The sequence below is a fragment of the Mytilus trossulus genome, chromosome 8, assembly GCF_036588685.1.
Source record: "Mytilus trossulus isolate FHL-02 chromosome 8, PNRI_Mtr1.1.1.hap1, whole genome shotgun sequence".
Taxonomy (NCBI): Eukaryota; Metazoa; Mollusca; class Bivalvia; order Mytilida; family Mytilidae; genus Mytilus; species Mytilus trossulus.
Window position 1 is genome coordinate 59,963,821 of NC_086380.1, and position 15,913 is coordinate 59,979,733.

The following is a 15,913-nucleotide window of genomic DNA, read 5'->3' on the forward strand; positions in this document are numbered from 1 at the left end:
TAGGAGCCTCGGGGATCACTAAATAGTTATATAGATTTGTCTATTGTTAAAAACCTTAATGGTCTGAAGTGGGGGCTCCAGGGGAGGGTTCCACCCTTTTTTGAATGATCAATGCATTTGAATAGGGACATACAGTTGGAACCCTGCTATTCAAAATTGCTGGATCCCACCCTGAATTTTCTGGTATCTTGGATTTCTGTCTTATTGAGGTATATATATCGTGAACATATCTCCTTTTTATTCTACATACATTAAGTATTGTTCTTTTTGAAAAGTTAATGGATTATATTAGAAAACTGGAAATTGCGGATTGATATTAATTCAATGTCCAGTGACAAATTTTTATGCATATCAAAATGAACCGAAGAATTGAGTATTGCAGACATCTCTTTGATGACCTTCTCCTGTTTAAATCATTAAACTGTGGAGTTTGTAGTATTTATAACATACCAACTACTCATGGCATCACTGACATCCAAAAATATGTGACCCACCCTGGGGTTCACTAAGGTCATATTAGAATGACCCCAGACTTTAGCCTTTATATCCTGTCTTTGTGGGAGAACTTTTGGAAGATTATCATTTCATTAAGTTAGAGATCATATCAAAATATAGTTTATGTAGACTAAACAAATATAGATATCAATTACCATATTTGTTCAGGCTAAAACTATTTTGTATATTAATATTGTTTTAGCTTTTATTAAACAAAAAATTATTTTCATAAAAAAAATTACACAAACAATTTAGAAGTTACACGTGTGCATTTTCCAATTTCCTTTTGGTCAAAGAAAAGGAGAGGTCAGAGATATTTTTTTTAAAATGGGACTTTAAAATTCAGTTGAATAATACAGACAAGTTTTGACCATCAAGAATAATGAAAATGATTAATTGATTGGTTCAATAATGTCCTGGAGCAAATTTTAAATGCATATTGAGGACAATAAAAAATATTATATATTGAATATTTCATGCAGACTATTACGTGTATAAAACTGCTGTTTATATGTGTTGATGGTTGTTATCTTACTGATGAGCACCCAAGTTTTATTCTATTTAAATTTCTGACTGTCTATCATCATAGGCTGATCCAGTGGGGGCTGGGCAACCCATCTCCCCCACCCCCAGTTCCTCTTATTGTGGGTCTATTATATAGGGAATCACTGAAGGATGACTCAAACTGGCCCCCTTTATGTCAATGAGTGCCCCTTCCTTTTATAAAAATTTCTGGATCTGCCACTTCCATTACAAGAGTTAACAAGGCAGTTAGGGGGACATTTTCATTCATAAACATTTTTAAAAATTTCAAAAATAATATAACAACAAAGAGTTGTTTTGAAAAAAAACTTTCAACGATTTTATAAAACTTTTACAATTTTGATATCATTATAACAAAGTTGTTGCTATTTGATATAGAATCAATTCGTATGATGAAAAACAAATTTGCACAGGAATTCTCATTATTTTTACAGCCTGTATCCCACCTTTCTGATTCTGATTAAATATTCATTGAAAAACCTTTCACCTCATTATGCACTGATTATAGATTGCAGTACAATCGGAAATTGTTCTGTTATTAAAAAGAGATGAAATTCACCCTAACAATGTAAAACTTATTACTTTGCTCAATATCATCTGAACAACAACACCTCCTTTATCCTATATAATATAAAACTGCGATACAAATGCAGTTTTATTTTCACGAGGATGTGAATGAGTTTTACCATTAAACAACTTTATTCAAGGTTGTCTAGGTTTTGAAAGCAGCTAAAAGTTTGTCAAACTATTTAGTTTTTGAATTTGAATTTGTATTAATTTTTTCCCATTTATTTTAGACAAAAAAGTATTGTTCATCATCAGATATTCCCATAACATCCCCATTACCACCCTCGCTTTAAATAAATGCTGATCAATTGACCTATGTTTTATAATTTTATGTATAAATTATTTATGAACACTAATGTCAATTTTTTTTTTGCATTGTACACCACAGAACTTTCTAAACAAAAAGCCTTCTAATAAAAATATAATGCACCATATAGAGTGGGGTGCTCATTTTCGCCACATCTTTTCATGTTTTCTACAGTTTATGTTCAGGTCTAAATGTTTTTGAAGTATACTGATATTTCTATATGAAGATAACTTCAAACGCAAAATATTATTAAGCTTGAAAACATGTTTGTTTGAATATAATCATCTGAAAAGTTAGATTAAAGGGTGTTTGAAATTTCCTGATTTTTTGTCAATGGGGGACACATATTCGCCGTTTTTACATATCTATTTAAAACCAAAAAAACGCAGCTTTAAACAACATTGATCAAATCAATTTCATTATAGTTGAATAGCAGACATTTCAAAGGTGTTAAAAGAATTGAAATTAAGGGCATTCAGACAAAGAATTACTAAGAAATACTTCTTTGAATTCGTGTATTTTCTTCATGAAATTGGCCGAAAATTGTTGTCCATTTTTCGGTCCTTTTCAGTAGGTGCCGCAATTTTGTCTCAGTTTTAAAAAATAATCATATTTGTTATATAATATCATTTACTGGTATATGTCTTTCATTTCAGCCATCCCTTGAAGTTTTTACACCTCAAAATCATAAAACGGCGAAATTGTGTCCCGGCGAATATGGGCACCCCACTCTACTAGTATTAAGTTACCAAGTAAATTAATTGTAAAAATGCATGCTTACAAAAGGTGGCCAAAAAATCCCATGCATTGCTAGGACTACAGTGAATTCAGGGGCAGACAATAATTTAATCTGAGGGTAGCAAGTAACTCAATATTCTTTAGAGAGGGGGACATGCTTCAGTGATTCCCAATAGAACGAACCCCATTTTTTTCCATTCTGGGACCCCCCTCTAAATCCGACAGTGTCACCTGTCTGTGAGCACTAAAATTTTCATCTGACTTTTGTAAAATCTGAGCCTTTTTTGCTAAAACCTAGCGCTGGTTGCTATATGTAAATTGTTCAATTATTGTCCAATCATTATTAGAGCTGGAGACTGCAGTTGGACACTCCCACATCCTGTCATAAAAACACATTTGCTTCTGAAATGTTTTTAAACCTTTACCAATTTTATCCTAATGGTTTTCCTATTCCATTTTAAATCCAAAGTTTATCCATATAAAGATTCCATCACTATGGTGATTTCTTCTTTCATAAATATACTCTTTTGAAAAAAAAATCTTATCTTGAATATTCTATCTATCTGCTTTGATTTTGAAAAAGAAATTTGCATTTTATATGATCACTACTTTATAAAATCAATATTAGACAATTTATGTTTTACTTAATTTTAAAACTTTTTATCTTATTTTCTTAGTAAGAGAATAAATTATTTGTAACAGTTACAAAATTAATGCAAATCTTCGAATAGCCTGCTGTTTTGTGTCAAGAAATTTCGTAAGGAACAACATGCTATTTCCTCGTAATGTTTTTTTTCTCCAATATCTTATCAGGATAATTGAAATCTTGAGCAATCAATAGTCCATCAGCATAATCAGGTCTCCACATTTCAAAGTTGCATACATACCCACCATCAATATGAAAATGGACTTAAAAGTCTGTCATAAAAACCTTATTAAATTTTGTAACTGACCAATTTCAACAAATTATGTGACCACTCAACCCATATTTGAATAACTAAATAGACCTAGAACAAGAATGTGTTCCCAGTACACGAATGCCCCATCTGCACTATTATTTTCTTTGTTCAGTGGACCTTGAAAATGGGGGGGGGGGGGGAATCTCTGATTTTGCATTAAAACTAGAAAAATCATATCATAGGGAACATGTGTACTAAGTTTCAAGTTGATTGGACTTCATCTTCATCAAAAACTGGGCATAAAAACAAAACCTTGAAAACAATTACTTCCATTAATATAAAAATACACCAATTTACAAAACCTGTTACTACTATAAGTTAATTGGTTGTCCTAAAGTTTCCCTCATTTTTACCAAATCTAACCTAGGCAAATAACTAGAAATTTTATCAACCTGTTATTGACGTAAAGTTAATTGTTGAAGTCCTGCCCTATCTAACACTTTTTACCCCAAGTCACATCCAAACTTACCATCAATGTAACACCATTTCCCCCTAAACTATCTGCCAGAAGTTTTGTTAGTTTGCTGTCTCTGTATGGTATATGACCTTGACGTTTCTTTGGATCTCCTAAGGAAGATATACAGTTACCTGAAATAAACAAAAAAAGTATTAACAATCTAAAGCTACCTATAGATGCTGTTTATCATATTGAAACAAGGTCAATTTTTTCATTTCTTTATATAAATTAGGCCGTTAGTTTTCTCTTTTACATTGTCTTATCTATAGTTGTTAATGACTGTCTCATTTTGGTCTCTTGTGGACAGTTGTCTCATAGGCAATCATACCACATCTTCTTTTTTATATGATTTGTTTGGCACTAAGTTCTCATTCTATCAAAAATCCAGGCATAGTTTAGGTTTTACAAGCAAAGTTTGTTCAACTTTCTGAAATCTATGTACTAACATTTAGCTATGAGGAATTCCTTTGAGTATTCAGTATACTCTGTATAGAAATTTTATGGAATATCTTATATTAACCCTCTCGACCTCCAAAATATGATTGTGGACCAATAAAACACTAAATTAAAATACAAGTTTTTCAAAAGGCTAACTTTAGAAAATTTCAAGTTTTCATATGGAACTGAAGATCAACAAAATATTTCTCTCCCATGATTTGTTATCCAATTTATTTCTTTTGTTTCTCAAAAATTATCGCCCCTTAGTAAGAAATGCCTACACACAACCTCAATTTAAAACATAATAAAGACATCAAATGTAATATAAACATGAACTAACAATTATTCATGTTTAAACTTAATTCTCCATCATTTCATTTGTACCTTTGAAGATATAATTACGATATTTAAATGATTAAGAAAACCAATAACATATACCACTTGAATTATTCACATCTTTCTAATATTTAAATTATGACCAATCATACATGCAGTGCACAAATATAAAGACAAGTACTTAGGAATATTAGGACTACATATTAAAATAAAAGCTTATTGGTATACGTAATATTCGTCTAATTTGGTCCAGATATTGTTTTAGAAAAGCATCCCAAGGTTTCTATACTAGCAACTGTTTTAATGTAAAAAAAAAATGTCCTAAATGGGTAATTTCTAAATTGCTTTTAACAATCTAAAGCCGTTGATTAGATTCAGGGATATCTCTTTCCTGTAAGTGATACCAACTTTAACTGGATAAGCAACTTGTATTGAACAGGTTCTAATAAATGAAACAAGTTTTTGTATTTTTCTTTCAAAAACCCAGATGGCAATGTTGGATGGACATAAGTCTAATGGTAAAATCAAATGAAATATTTGTCTAACCAAACAATGAGATCTTAGATCTTTTCCTCTTATGTTTTGAATGTTAGGTAATCCTTCATCTACATAAAGTCCAGTAAAATTCAGATCACACCAGTTTTGTCATAATTTGTCGCTTAGTTAAATGTCCAGTTTAAGATATCATCTGACAACTTTGTAAACTCTGAGATGGAGCTTTCATAAATCTTGTACAAATCATCTCCCTTCTTTTCACGAGATCTACTTAAGAGTGCAATGCCTCAGAATTTTTCGGGAGAGCAGTACAATCTATGTAAAGAAGAATGTGTCCTCTAACCTAATGTCTAGATTATAAACCAGGAGATGACTGACTTTGTAAAGATTACAGGGGGATTATTATTAATGCCAACGCACATTAATTTACGTCACATCACTGTTGGAACATCTTCCAAAGGAAAGTAATGTACTTTTGAGCATACATGCGTACTTAAATGAACAAACATGTGTAATTTGATGTCTGGTTATCTGTTCTTTTATATTGGGACAGTGGCGGATCTAGAGGGGGGTTCCAGGGGTTGGACCCCCTCTTTTTTTTTTGGACGATCAATGCATTTGAATTGGGACATATAATTGCCCCCCCCCCTTTTTTTTAAATGGCTGGATCTGCCCCTTTGGGATCTATAAACCTTCAGATTGATTGACTGACAGAAAGACAAAGAGACCACAAAACAAATGACCCATACTATTGAAGGCATACAAACTGCAACCACTAATTAAGCCATATATAGCACATTGAAAAAAATATAGACTAAAAACCTGATAACTATTTAAACACGGTTACACCAAATTCTTAACTATTTTCTGAAAACCCAGCATCTGTGATAAGGGTGTGCCAAACATATTTTAACAGTGTGGGTTTTGCTCATTGTTGAAGACATAACATTGGTCTATTGGTTTAAGTCCAAAGCCTGCTTGACATGGGCAATACTATCATCTCTTTATAATTTCATATCTAATCTTAGCCTTTAATCATTAATGCTCAATATAAGTTCAGCCATGGGGCTCCCTTCTAACTTATGAAATTTCACACAGAGATGCTTGTCACCAAATACAAATGTTTCATTTCAGTGCATGAAGGCTGGAACCCCCCCCCCCCCTTTTGTTTGGATGATCAATGCATTTGAAAAGGGACATATAGTTGAAACCCCCCTCCTCCTTTTTATCCTTGGTTGGATACCCAACTTTTGAAAATGGCTGGATTTGACCCTGCATTTTATATGTAGAGATTGAATTTTTTATCAACTTTATAAAGAAAACTGAAAATCCAGTAAAATGAAAAACCTTACAGATATATCCCTTATTTAATGTTTCTTACCTGAATTTGTATAGAAAGTTACAAGTAACTGTTATGAAATAATCCATTTTATGTAAATTTCACAAAATTCCATTTTAAATAAACTTGTCTCTGAGGTAAAAATCTTCAAATTTAAATAAAGTCAATGAATATATACATAGAATTAACTATCCAAATGGTAAACTATTGGATTTTCTTATCAATGTACATGTACAGTTGTACCAATATTCTCCAGTATTTAAAAAGATAAATGACTTTCCCTGACTTGATTGGAATGTCACTACACGTAAATGAACGGGGCCGATAAAAATGATTTAATAACACTTATCCGCACTGTTGAATGTAAAAAGCCTATACTTGTACAAGCCCCGTATCAAAGTGAAAAATAATTAAATGATTTTGAACACGTTGACACCTCTCACTTTATGCATTATTTATAGCATCTCGAATACTTAATCGGCAATATTTATCCATAAGAAATCTGATCCACACGGTCGTAATATTGAAATCACCTATTAGAACTAGACGACAAAAGTTTAACCTCAATAAAATTCTTATTTACTTACATTAAAAAATTTAAATGTATTACTTAAATTATCAAAATATTGAAAGATTAAATGTGAATCAAAAGTGCAATATTTAAAGGTTATAATAGCGGCTATTTCAGTTTTGAATTACAATGAACAGTCAATCGAAAATTTACAACTTAGGTTAAAAATCACATGTTAATCATGAACTGCTAAATTAGGTTCAACTAAACAAAATATCAGACAACATGATGAGTGATGAAATAAAATATAAAAAGAAGATGTGGTATGACTGCTAATGAGACAACTCTCCACATTAGACCAAATGACATAGAAATTAACTTATTAGGTCACCATACAGCCTTCAACAATGAGCAACAACCATACCACAAAGTCAGCTTTAAAAGTTAGTTTTTACCTAGAACCAGTAAACTCCTGTTAATGTTATTGGATTCTATCAACATCTCAGCACTAGAACCAGAATCTTTCACTTTTTCACTACCTGTAATATAAAATAATTTAGGGATGACATGATCAGTATAATTTGCTAAGACATTTTAACTGTTAAAAAGTGTTTAATATTAATTGGTTAAAATTCATTAATTTTTTTAAGAGGGTTTAAATTGGTATAGATGAAGTCAGTAAAATGAAAACTGTTGGAAAAGGTATATAGAAAATAAGATGGGAGGAAAATGTAAACAAAATTACCCCCCAAAAAAGAAAAAAATAGTGAAAAGAGGAGTACATTTGTAATATTAAAATTTGTATCTTGTATAAATAAACTATACTTTACTAAGGATATATTAGGATACATACATTGAAAGCAGTATTGATAAAATATGTTTTGCTTGTGAGAATTCTTTGAGTTAGAATTAATGTTTGCAAAAGCTGCATTTAATCCATTTTTGTGTATATTTTATCCTTTTTCATAAGTGAATTGCTACTTATATAGAAAACAAGCAACAACAGAGGATTAGACATTTGAGAAACAAGCTGATGAATTGGAGATGATGCAGATAAGTCTTGAGGAGAAAATTATGACCTTGTGAAATAAGTTAAGCTATTGTCTTAATATCAAACCTACCAGCCAGATCTACAAAAGTTAATTTTCCCCGTTTCGTCAGGTATAAATTTTCATCATCTGGATCGACCTGCTCTGTGTCCACTGTAAGCGTTAACATACTATGACTACGACTAGAAAATTCGTTCAGACCATGTGAACCAGTTTGTCGATTTCTCATACCTAAAAATAGAAAAGTTTAAAATATAAGAATGATTTAAGTTTTCTTTGCCCATTAATCCGAGGATATAAGTAGATTCCTTTGTTCATGTGTCATTCTGAAATGTCATTTTCAAGAAAATATCAGCTCCCAAGAAAGATGACTCTTGCAAATCCTAGATAGGGAAGTATCAAACTTTAAAATGAATTTCTCAATGTTCAGGGGATTGGAAAGCTAAGATGATCTAAGTCACCTAGTTAAAATATACTGAAACTTTTGGGGGCTAAAATATACATAAAATATTTTTACAGAAATGGTATTTTTCTTTATCATTTATCAATGTGTTCATATATTAATGCTTTATATGTGTAGCAAATCATTTTTATAGATTAAAAGATGAGTTGATGCACAGTAATAACCAGACAATCGCTTATTTGATCATCCAGTAATCTATGACATTACAACTACTCCTCAATTCAATATTCATACCAACAAAGCCCAAACCTAAATAAACTTCAGATCAATTGATGGTTGTTATATTACTTTCTATTGTTAAACTTGTGGACAATTTGTTTACATATAGGTATAAACTGGAGGTCAATCCAATATCATTAAATCTATGAAGATTTATGTACACAATATTACTGAATTGGTGAGCCACAACAAAAGTAAACATCGTCAAGTTATTATGAACAGTCTGGCGATAGTCAATATTGAACTTTTGTTAATAGAGGTCAGAAGTTCTGAATATTTCTGAAACTGTTTCTGACTAAATAAGAAGTATTCAGACACCATCAATAAACAGGTCAGACAGGATTCAGACACCTGATTTGTTCTTAGACACATTTCAGCCAAAATTCAGAAAATTTCAGCCTCATTCAGCTAATATTCAGAAATTATGGTTCATGAGGGTAAGATGCCTTTGTTTGACTTTCGTTCAGAAAGAATTCTAAATGTCCATTATAATGAATTAGCAGACTTAAAGTAAATGTGCCTTAATTTTAAATTTATAACAATTAAGATTAAGATTCTATCATCCTTATAAGGGCAAGAAAAAAATATCTCAGTTTCCCTTACATATTGAACATACTCTTTCCACTAATAATCAACCGACACAATATTTAATTGTAGTGAAATGCTTTCCAATTAAATGTACATGTTATACCGACACCCTTTTATATCCTATTCATACAAGAATTTAATATAAATTTCTATTCTTGATATGATCAATTTCTAAATATTTCATTTAACCTTATAATGGTACCCCATTTGTATCTACCCTCGTAAAGTGAGAGCTTTTAATCTGTCCTAATACAAAGTAACTTGATATGATCAATTTCTAACTATTTCATTTAACCTTATAATGATACCCCATTTGTATCTACCCTGGTAAAGTGAGAGTTTTTTAGTCTGAACTAATACAAAGTAACTTTATATTATCAATTTGCATTCAATAACAACTTTTACATCTTCACGGCAGAACGAACAAATTTAATGCAGTGTTTTAAAAACTGCAATATAATAACATTAGTTTTATTGATCTAATATAAGTAGCATCCCTTTACATTTGTATAACACTCATTGTATCTCATGAAAAATCAATAGAAATAAAGAACTTTATATCCTGCCTATACATCCTTGTGGTTAACTTCATTAGAAACTTTCTATTTATCAAATTAATCTAGCTGTATGATAATACAATGGTTTTAAAAAAAAATCCAGTATTTCTTTCCGTTAAAGTTGTTGTCTGTTAGTACATTATTTTCCTTATTATGTCAATGAATACAAGTAGATGTATGAACCAATATGAGACCATACAATGAGCAGAAGCCAAGCAAAAAAAAACAAACAAAAGACCTTCAGAGCAACACAAGTAGATGTATGGACTATACAATAAGTAGTAGCCAAGCAAAATAAAGAATTTTATATCCTGAATTCAAAACATTGTGGTGAACATCATTAGAAACTTTCCATTTATCAAATCTTTTAGCTGTAAAATACTACAATGGCTTTAAAAAGCCTTCAGTGTTTCTTTAGTCTGTTTTTATTTTTTCTTATGTTTATGAATACAGGTAGATGTATGAACCAATATAAGACTATACAATGAGCAGTAACTAAGCAAAATAAATAACCAAAAGACCTTCAGAGCAACACAAGTAGATGTATGGACTATACAATAAGTATTAACCAAGCAAAATAAATAACCAAAAGACCTTCAGCCCAACACAAGAAGATGTATGGACTATACAATAAGTAGTAACCAAGCAAAATAAATAACCAAAAGACCTTCAGAGCAACACAAGTAGATGTATGGACTATACAATAAGCGGTAGCCAAGCAAAATAAATAACCAAAAGACCTTTAGCCCAACACAAGAAGATGTATGGACTATACAATAAGTAGTAACCAAGCAAAATAAATAACCAAAAGACCTTCAGAGCAACACAAGAAGATGTATGGACTATACAATAAGTAGTAACCAAGCAAAATAAATAACCAAAAGACCTTCAGAGCAACACAAGTAGATGTATGGACTATACAATAAGCGGTAGCCAAGCAAAATAAATAACCAAAAGACCTTTAGCCCAACACAAGAAGATGTATGGACTATACAACAAGTAGTAACCAAGCAAAATAAATAACCAAAAGACCTTCAGAGCAACACAAGAAGATGTATGGACTATACAATAAGTATTAACAAAGCAAAATAAATAACCAAAAGACCTTCAGCCCAACACAAGAAGATGTATGGACTATACAATAAGTAGTAACCAAGCAAAATAAATAACCAAAAGACCTTCAGAGCAACACAAGAAGATGTATGGACTATACAATAAGTATTAACCAAGCAAAATAAATAACCAAAAGACCTTCAGCCCAACACAAGAAGATGTATGGACTATACAATAAGTAGTAACCAAGCAAAATAAATAACCAAAAGACCTTCAGAGCAACACAAGTAGATGTATGGACTATACAATAAGCGGTAGCCAAGCAAAATAAATAACCAAAAGACCTTTAGCCCAACACAAGTAGATGTATGGACTATACAATAAGTAGTAACCAAGCAAAATAAAGAATTTTAAATCCTGAATTCAAAACATTGTGGTGAACATCATTAGAAACTTTCCATTTATCAAAGCTTCTTGCTGTAAAATACTACAATGGCTTTGAAAAGCCTTCAGTGTTTATTTAGTCTGTTAGTCCATTATTTTTTCTTATTTTGTTTATGAATACAGGTATATGTATGGACCAAACAATAAGCAGTAACCAAGCAAAATAAAGAACTAAAAGACCTCTGGCAGCAAACATGTTCAGTCTTCAATAATAGACTGTGGTGATATAAAATAAGAGGGATCGCGAGTAATTAATTAACATTGACTAATCAAGCTCTACCACTAAAATATCCAAACAAAAAGAAAGTGTCCATAGTACACAAATGTCCCAATCAAACTGCCATTTCTAATAGTCAATGCACCCTGAAATAAAGGTCAAAATCTAATTTGGCATTCAAATTAGAAAGATCATATCATAGAGAACATGTGCACTACTTTCAAGACTTCTTCATCAGATTAGCTACCTTGAAAAATACTTTAACCTGAAGCGGAACAGACAGATGAACAAGCTAATGAGCAGACATGCAGACTGAAAAACACAATGCCCCTATGTTGGGCATAAAAATTACCATCGAAACCCCTTCAACAGAAAAGGACATGTCAATTCACTTCTCATTGATCCCTCTAACAAAAGTTAAAATTTTGCTGTAAACTTCGTTATAAACAATACTAAGATATCTCTTCTTGTTTGCACATTTTTTCTCTACCTTTTATTATGTAAGGAAAAAATACTGTACTATATGTTCCAATTCAACTAATATTGCAAAATATTTCTTCCTTTTGGAACTTATATAAATTAATGAAGGGACATCTATTTCAAGAAAGAGGTTCTTACTCAGGAAAGACACATTTTGATCAGGACTATGTTTTGTAGAAAACAGTTTGTCAGTCATTATTTAATGTCTCTATAAAAACTTGTTAATGGCTTTGATTTTATCCAACAGATCATAACCTTTATAAATAACTTTAATTATACATAAAAGACTCTCCATTGATTAAACAATCATATTGACTTTTTACTTAAAGAGATGCACTTGACCTAGCTATTTCTTCAGAAAAATTTCGAGATTTTTTAAAAGTTTTAAATTACCCCATTGAATCTCATATTTATCAACATTGTTTTTGACACCATAGAAAATTAGTGATCTGCTCACCTTAACAAGGGCAAAATTAAATTTCTCAAGTGCCAAGAGATCGTTACAAGAGGGCACGGAGACCTGAGATATTTTTTTTAAAGTTGACATTAACCTCATTTGTCACTTATTAAACGTATACAATAAAAAAGAGACAACTTGTTAAACAAAAACAATAGGAAGAATCAAACAGACCCTTTGATTTAAGACTCCAACGCTCCCACGAATGTCAAATTGACAGACAACTAACTGATAACCAGTCATAAAACTAATTGTCAAAACAATGTCTTTCCTTTTTGACCACTGACTTACTTCCATATCTAAACCCAATTCTTTGGTATGGGTTAAACTTTACTCATTGTTCAAGGCCGTACAATGACTTATAGTTGTTAATTTTTGTGTCATTTGGTCTCTTGTGGAGTGTTGTCTCATCACCAATCATACCACATCTTCTTATGTTTATATCTCTAACCATTTAATTTGGATTCATTATTTAATGAAGGGTACATATATCTTTAGGAGTTTCCAAATTCTTCTGTGCATTTTTTTCAAAACTATGAAATTAAGTATCAAAGAAAAAACAAATTTCCCTTAATCCTCAAATATATGAAAGTCATTGAAATCAGTGAACCCATAAAAATAAGTGAATTTATAAAATAATGTAAATCTAGGCCATAGTACATACATGTATGGAAATATTTGTCTAGCGAAATGAAAAAATGAAATATTCATAAGTTTTGTCGGACATTCAGTGACTATAAGGTATTACCCACTAATAACATAATTAATTGTAGGTAAAAAGAGGGTCTATTATCAGTTTATGTACAAATTAATTTAATTTAGTATGATATTGATCTTCCAACTCAAAAAAAGATAAAGTGGTAAAATGTTCTTCTTTTCAAAACAATTGTACCCTAGAGTAAATCCCAATATATATATAAATTCAATCAAACATGATAACATTACTGAAACAAAAGAAGTCACTTATTTAGAGGTTGATTGATTGATATAGAAGTATGCATATCATACATTAATTATAGAGAAATAGTGTGTCTAATTTTCGCTTTTTTCATGGTAACATTTAGGAAGAAACTGAACTTAGGAGAACATCCCCTGTCAATTCAAATGTATTGTACAAGGCCATGAACACATGAATAATAAACACTGTGAATATTAAAGATCCCATCCAAGGTCGTAACTGCCAATTAAAATTGTAGTTAAATTAAAAAGACATAGAGTTCATGAATCTAGCTTTAAATTGTCAAAGTCTAGACAAACTAAAATAATAATAAAAAAAAAAATCTGCCATCAATTATTTTAAAAAATCAAGAAAAAATATTTTTGTATAAAGATAATTGATAAAGGGGGTCTAAGGGCATGATTATTTTACCTGAGTCCTGATTTTGATCCTTTTGATCCTGATTTTGTTCTGTTTTATCCTGATCAAATTTAGGAAGCCCTAATTGTACATCCTCAATATCTAATCTTAAAGGACCAATCACATCTCCTGCATCAGTTTTAAGATAACACATATAAATGTCATTCCCTTCGTACTCAGAACCAACATCATCCATACTGAAGTCGTCAACGTCTGCAACTTCAGGAAAATCGTATCCTTTAGAATTTATTTTAGGTTCCTGTATATTTTTAACCTCAGGTTTATGATTTTTGTTTACACTTTCATTGTTTTGACTTATTTGACTTCGTTGTGTATCCTGTATTTGTTCTTCCCGGTCGGACATTTTAGATCGATTACGAATAACATATTGCACTTTATTATCCTTTGTTTTTATTTCAACTCTTTCTTGATTAGGATCAGAAGGAGGATTTCGACGTTTTCTTGGACTAGGAGGACTTCTGTCTGTTTCACTATTCTGTCTGTCACCTGACCTTACACTTGAAGTCCCTTGGCTTGATCTTTCATTTTTTCTATAATTTGTATTATTAGTTCTATATGTATCTTGACTAGCCTGCTGTCTATTTTTAGGTGACCTTGGAACTGGGGGTTGCATTGCACGGCGATCATGATATTCCCCGTATTCCTGTTTTGAATGATGTTGAGCACCTTGTTGTATACTGGGTTCCTGCTGAACACCATTTCCTGCTCTCGGATCATAAAACGCTGCTTTTTGAGCATACACTTCATTCTGAGCATGCTCAGCAACTTGATTATTGGTCCTGTTTGGTTGACCTGGACCACGTGCAACATTGGATTCTGGGTAAGTTCCAACAAAAGGTTTCATGTAGTCATATTGTCTGTTTGAGTTTTGATAGTTATTGTGGTCTCTGGATATATCCCCATTTGGAATTCCTCTAGAGTGTACATTATCATTTTGATCAAACCTAACATTCCTATTATTTCTGTTATCACCATTTTGAGGATGAACAAATTGATTGGAATGTCCGTTTTCCATAGCTCTTACATCCCGATATGATTGACTAGTATGATTCAACGTAGGTGATCTAGTTTCTGTTCTAACACTCTCGTGACTCAACACACGTCTAGATGGCTCTGGCGAAACTTTAGGTTTATAACTTGTTACACTTCCTCTCCCAGAATTCCTACTTGGATGATTATCATTTCTAGATTGTATTGCCGGACCATTTTTAACTCTAGGAACATTATGACTTTTCTTTAACTCTGGAAGTGTAGTACTCTCATTTGGAAATGAAGATGGTCTACCTTTACCGATGACAGTAACACTGACGTTCTCGTTAGATCTAACCTTAGCACTCTGTAGAGCATCACGTCTTGTAGCTTTGTAACGAGCGCTATACGTTGTGTCTCTACCAGGACTACCGGTCTGTTTGCTGCTGTTTGTTCGATTATTGGCAGTTTTATTCATAGCAGTATTTTATGTTTACCTGGGATTTTAAAATCTCAGGTTATATCCGTACTATTGACTTTTCTACCCGAGACAATTTTTATGATCACTCAATAATACCAATATTTGTCTGTCAAAGTCTATCAGTAAGATTTAAAAGACATAATACAAAAGTATCAATTCCCCTTTTCAAACAGTCTTTTACAGGCTTTTATCTGTAAATCTCCTTTTGTACCGTTACATGTAAAGACTGAGCAATTATTTGTTTAAATTTTCATTTACAAATCCATTTTGTAATACTTCATTGTCAGAAATTTAATTAAATCCAATTTTCAATGCTCATATTTTTTTTCTCCACTTCAATCAATCCATATATATCTTTTCAAAATTCTAAAAA

At 31.5% G+C, this 15,913-nt stretch overlaps 1 protein-coding gene across 1 annotated transcript in view; it reads right to left on the bottom strand.

Moving 5' to 3' along the window:
- Positions 1-15,913, bottom strand: part of LOC134681220 (kinesin-like protein KIF12) — a 54,287-nt gene that overhangs the window by 18,077 nt on the left and 20,297 nt on the right. Inside the window, exons 10-12 of the mRNA XM_063540737.1 lie at positions 8,307-8,465; positions 7,641-7,724; positions 4,079-4,197 (exon numbers count right to left, since the gene is read on the bottom strand). Coding sequence (XP_063396807.1) covers positions 4,079-4,197; positions 7,641-7,724; positions 8,307-8,465 — 362 coding nt within the window. The remainder of the gene's footprint in view (positions 1-4,078; positions 4,198-7,640; positions 7,725-8,306; positions 8,466-15,913) is intronic.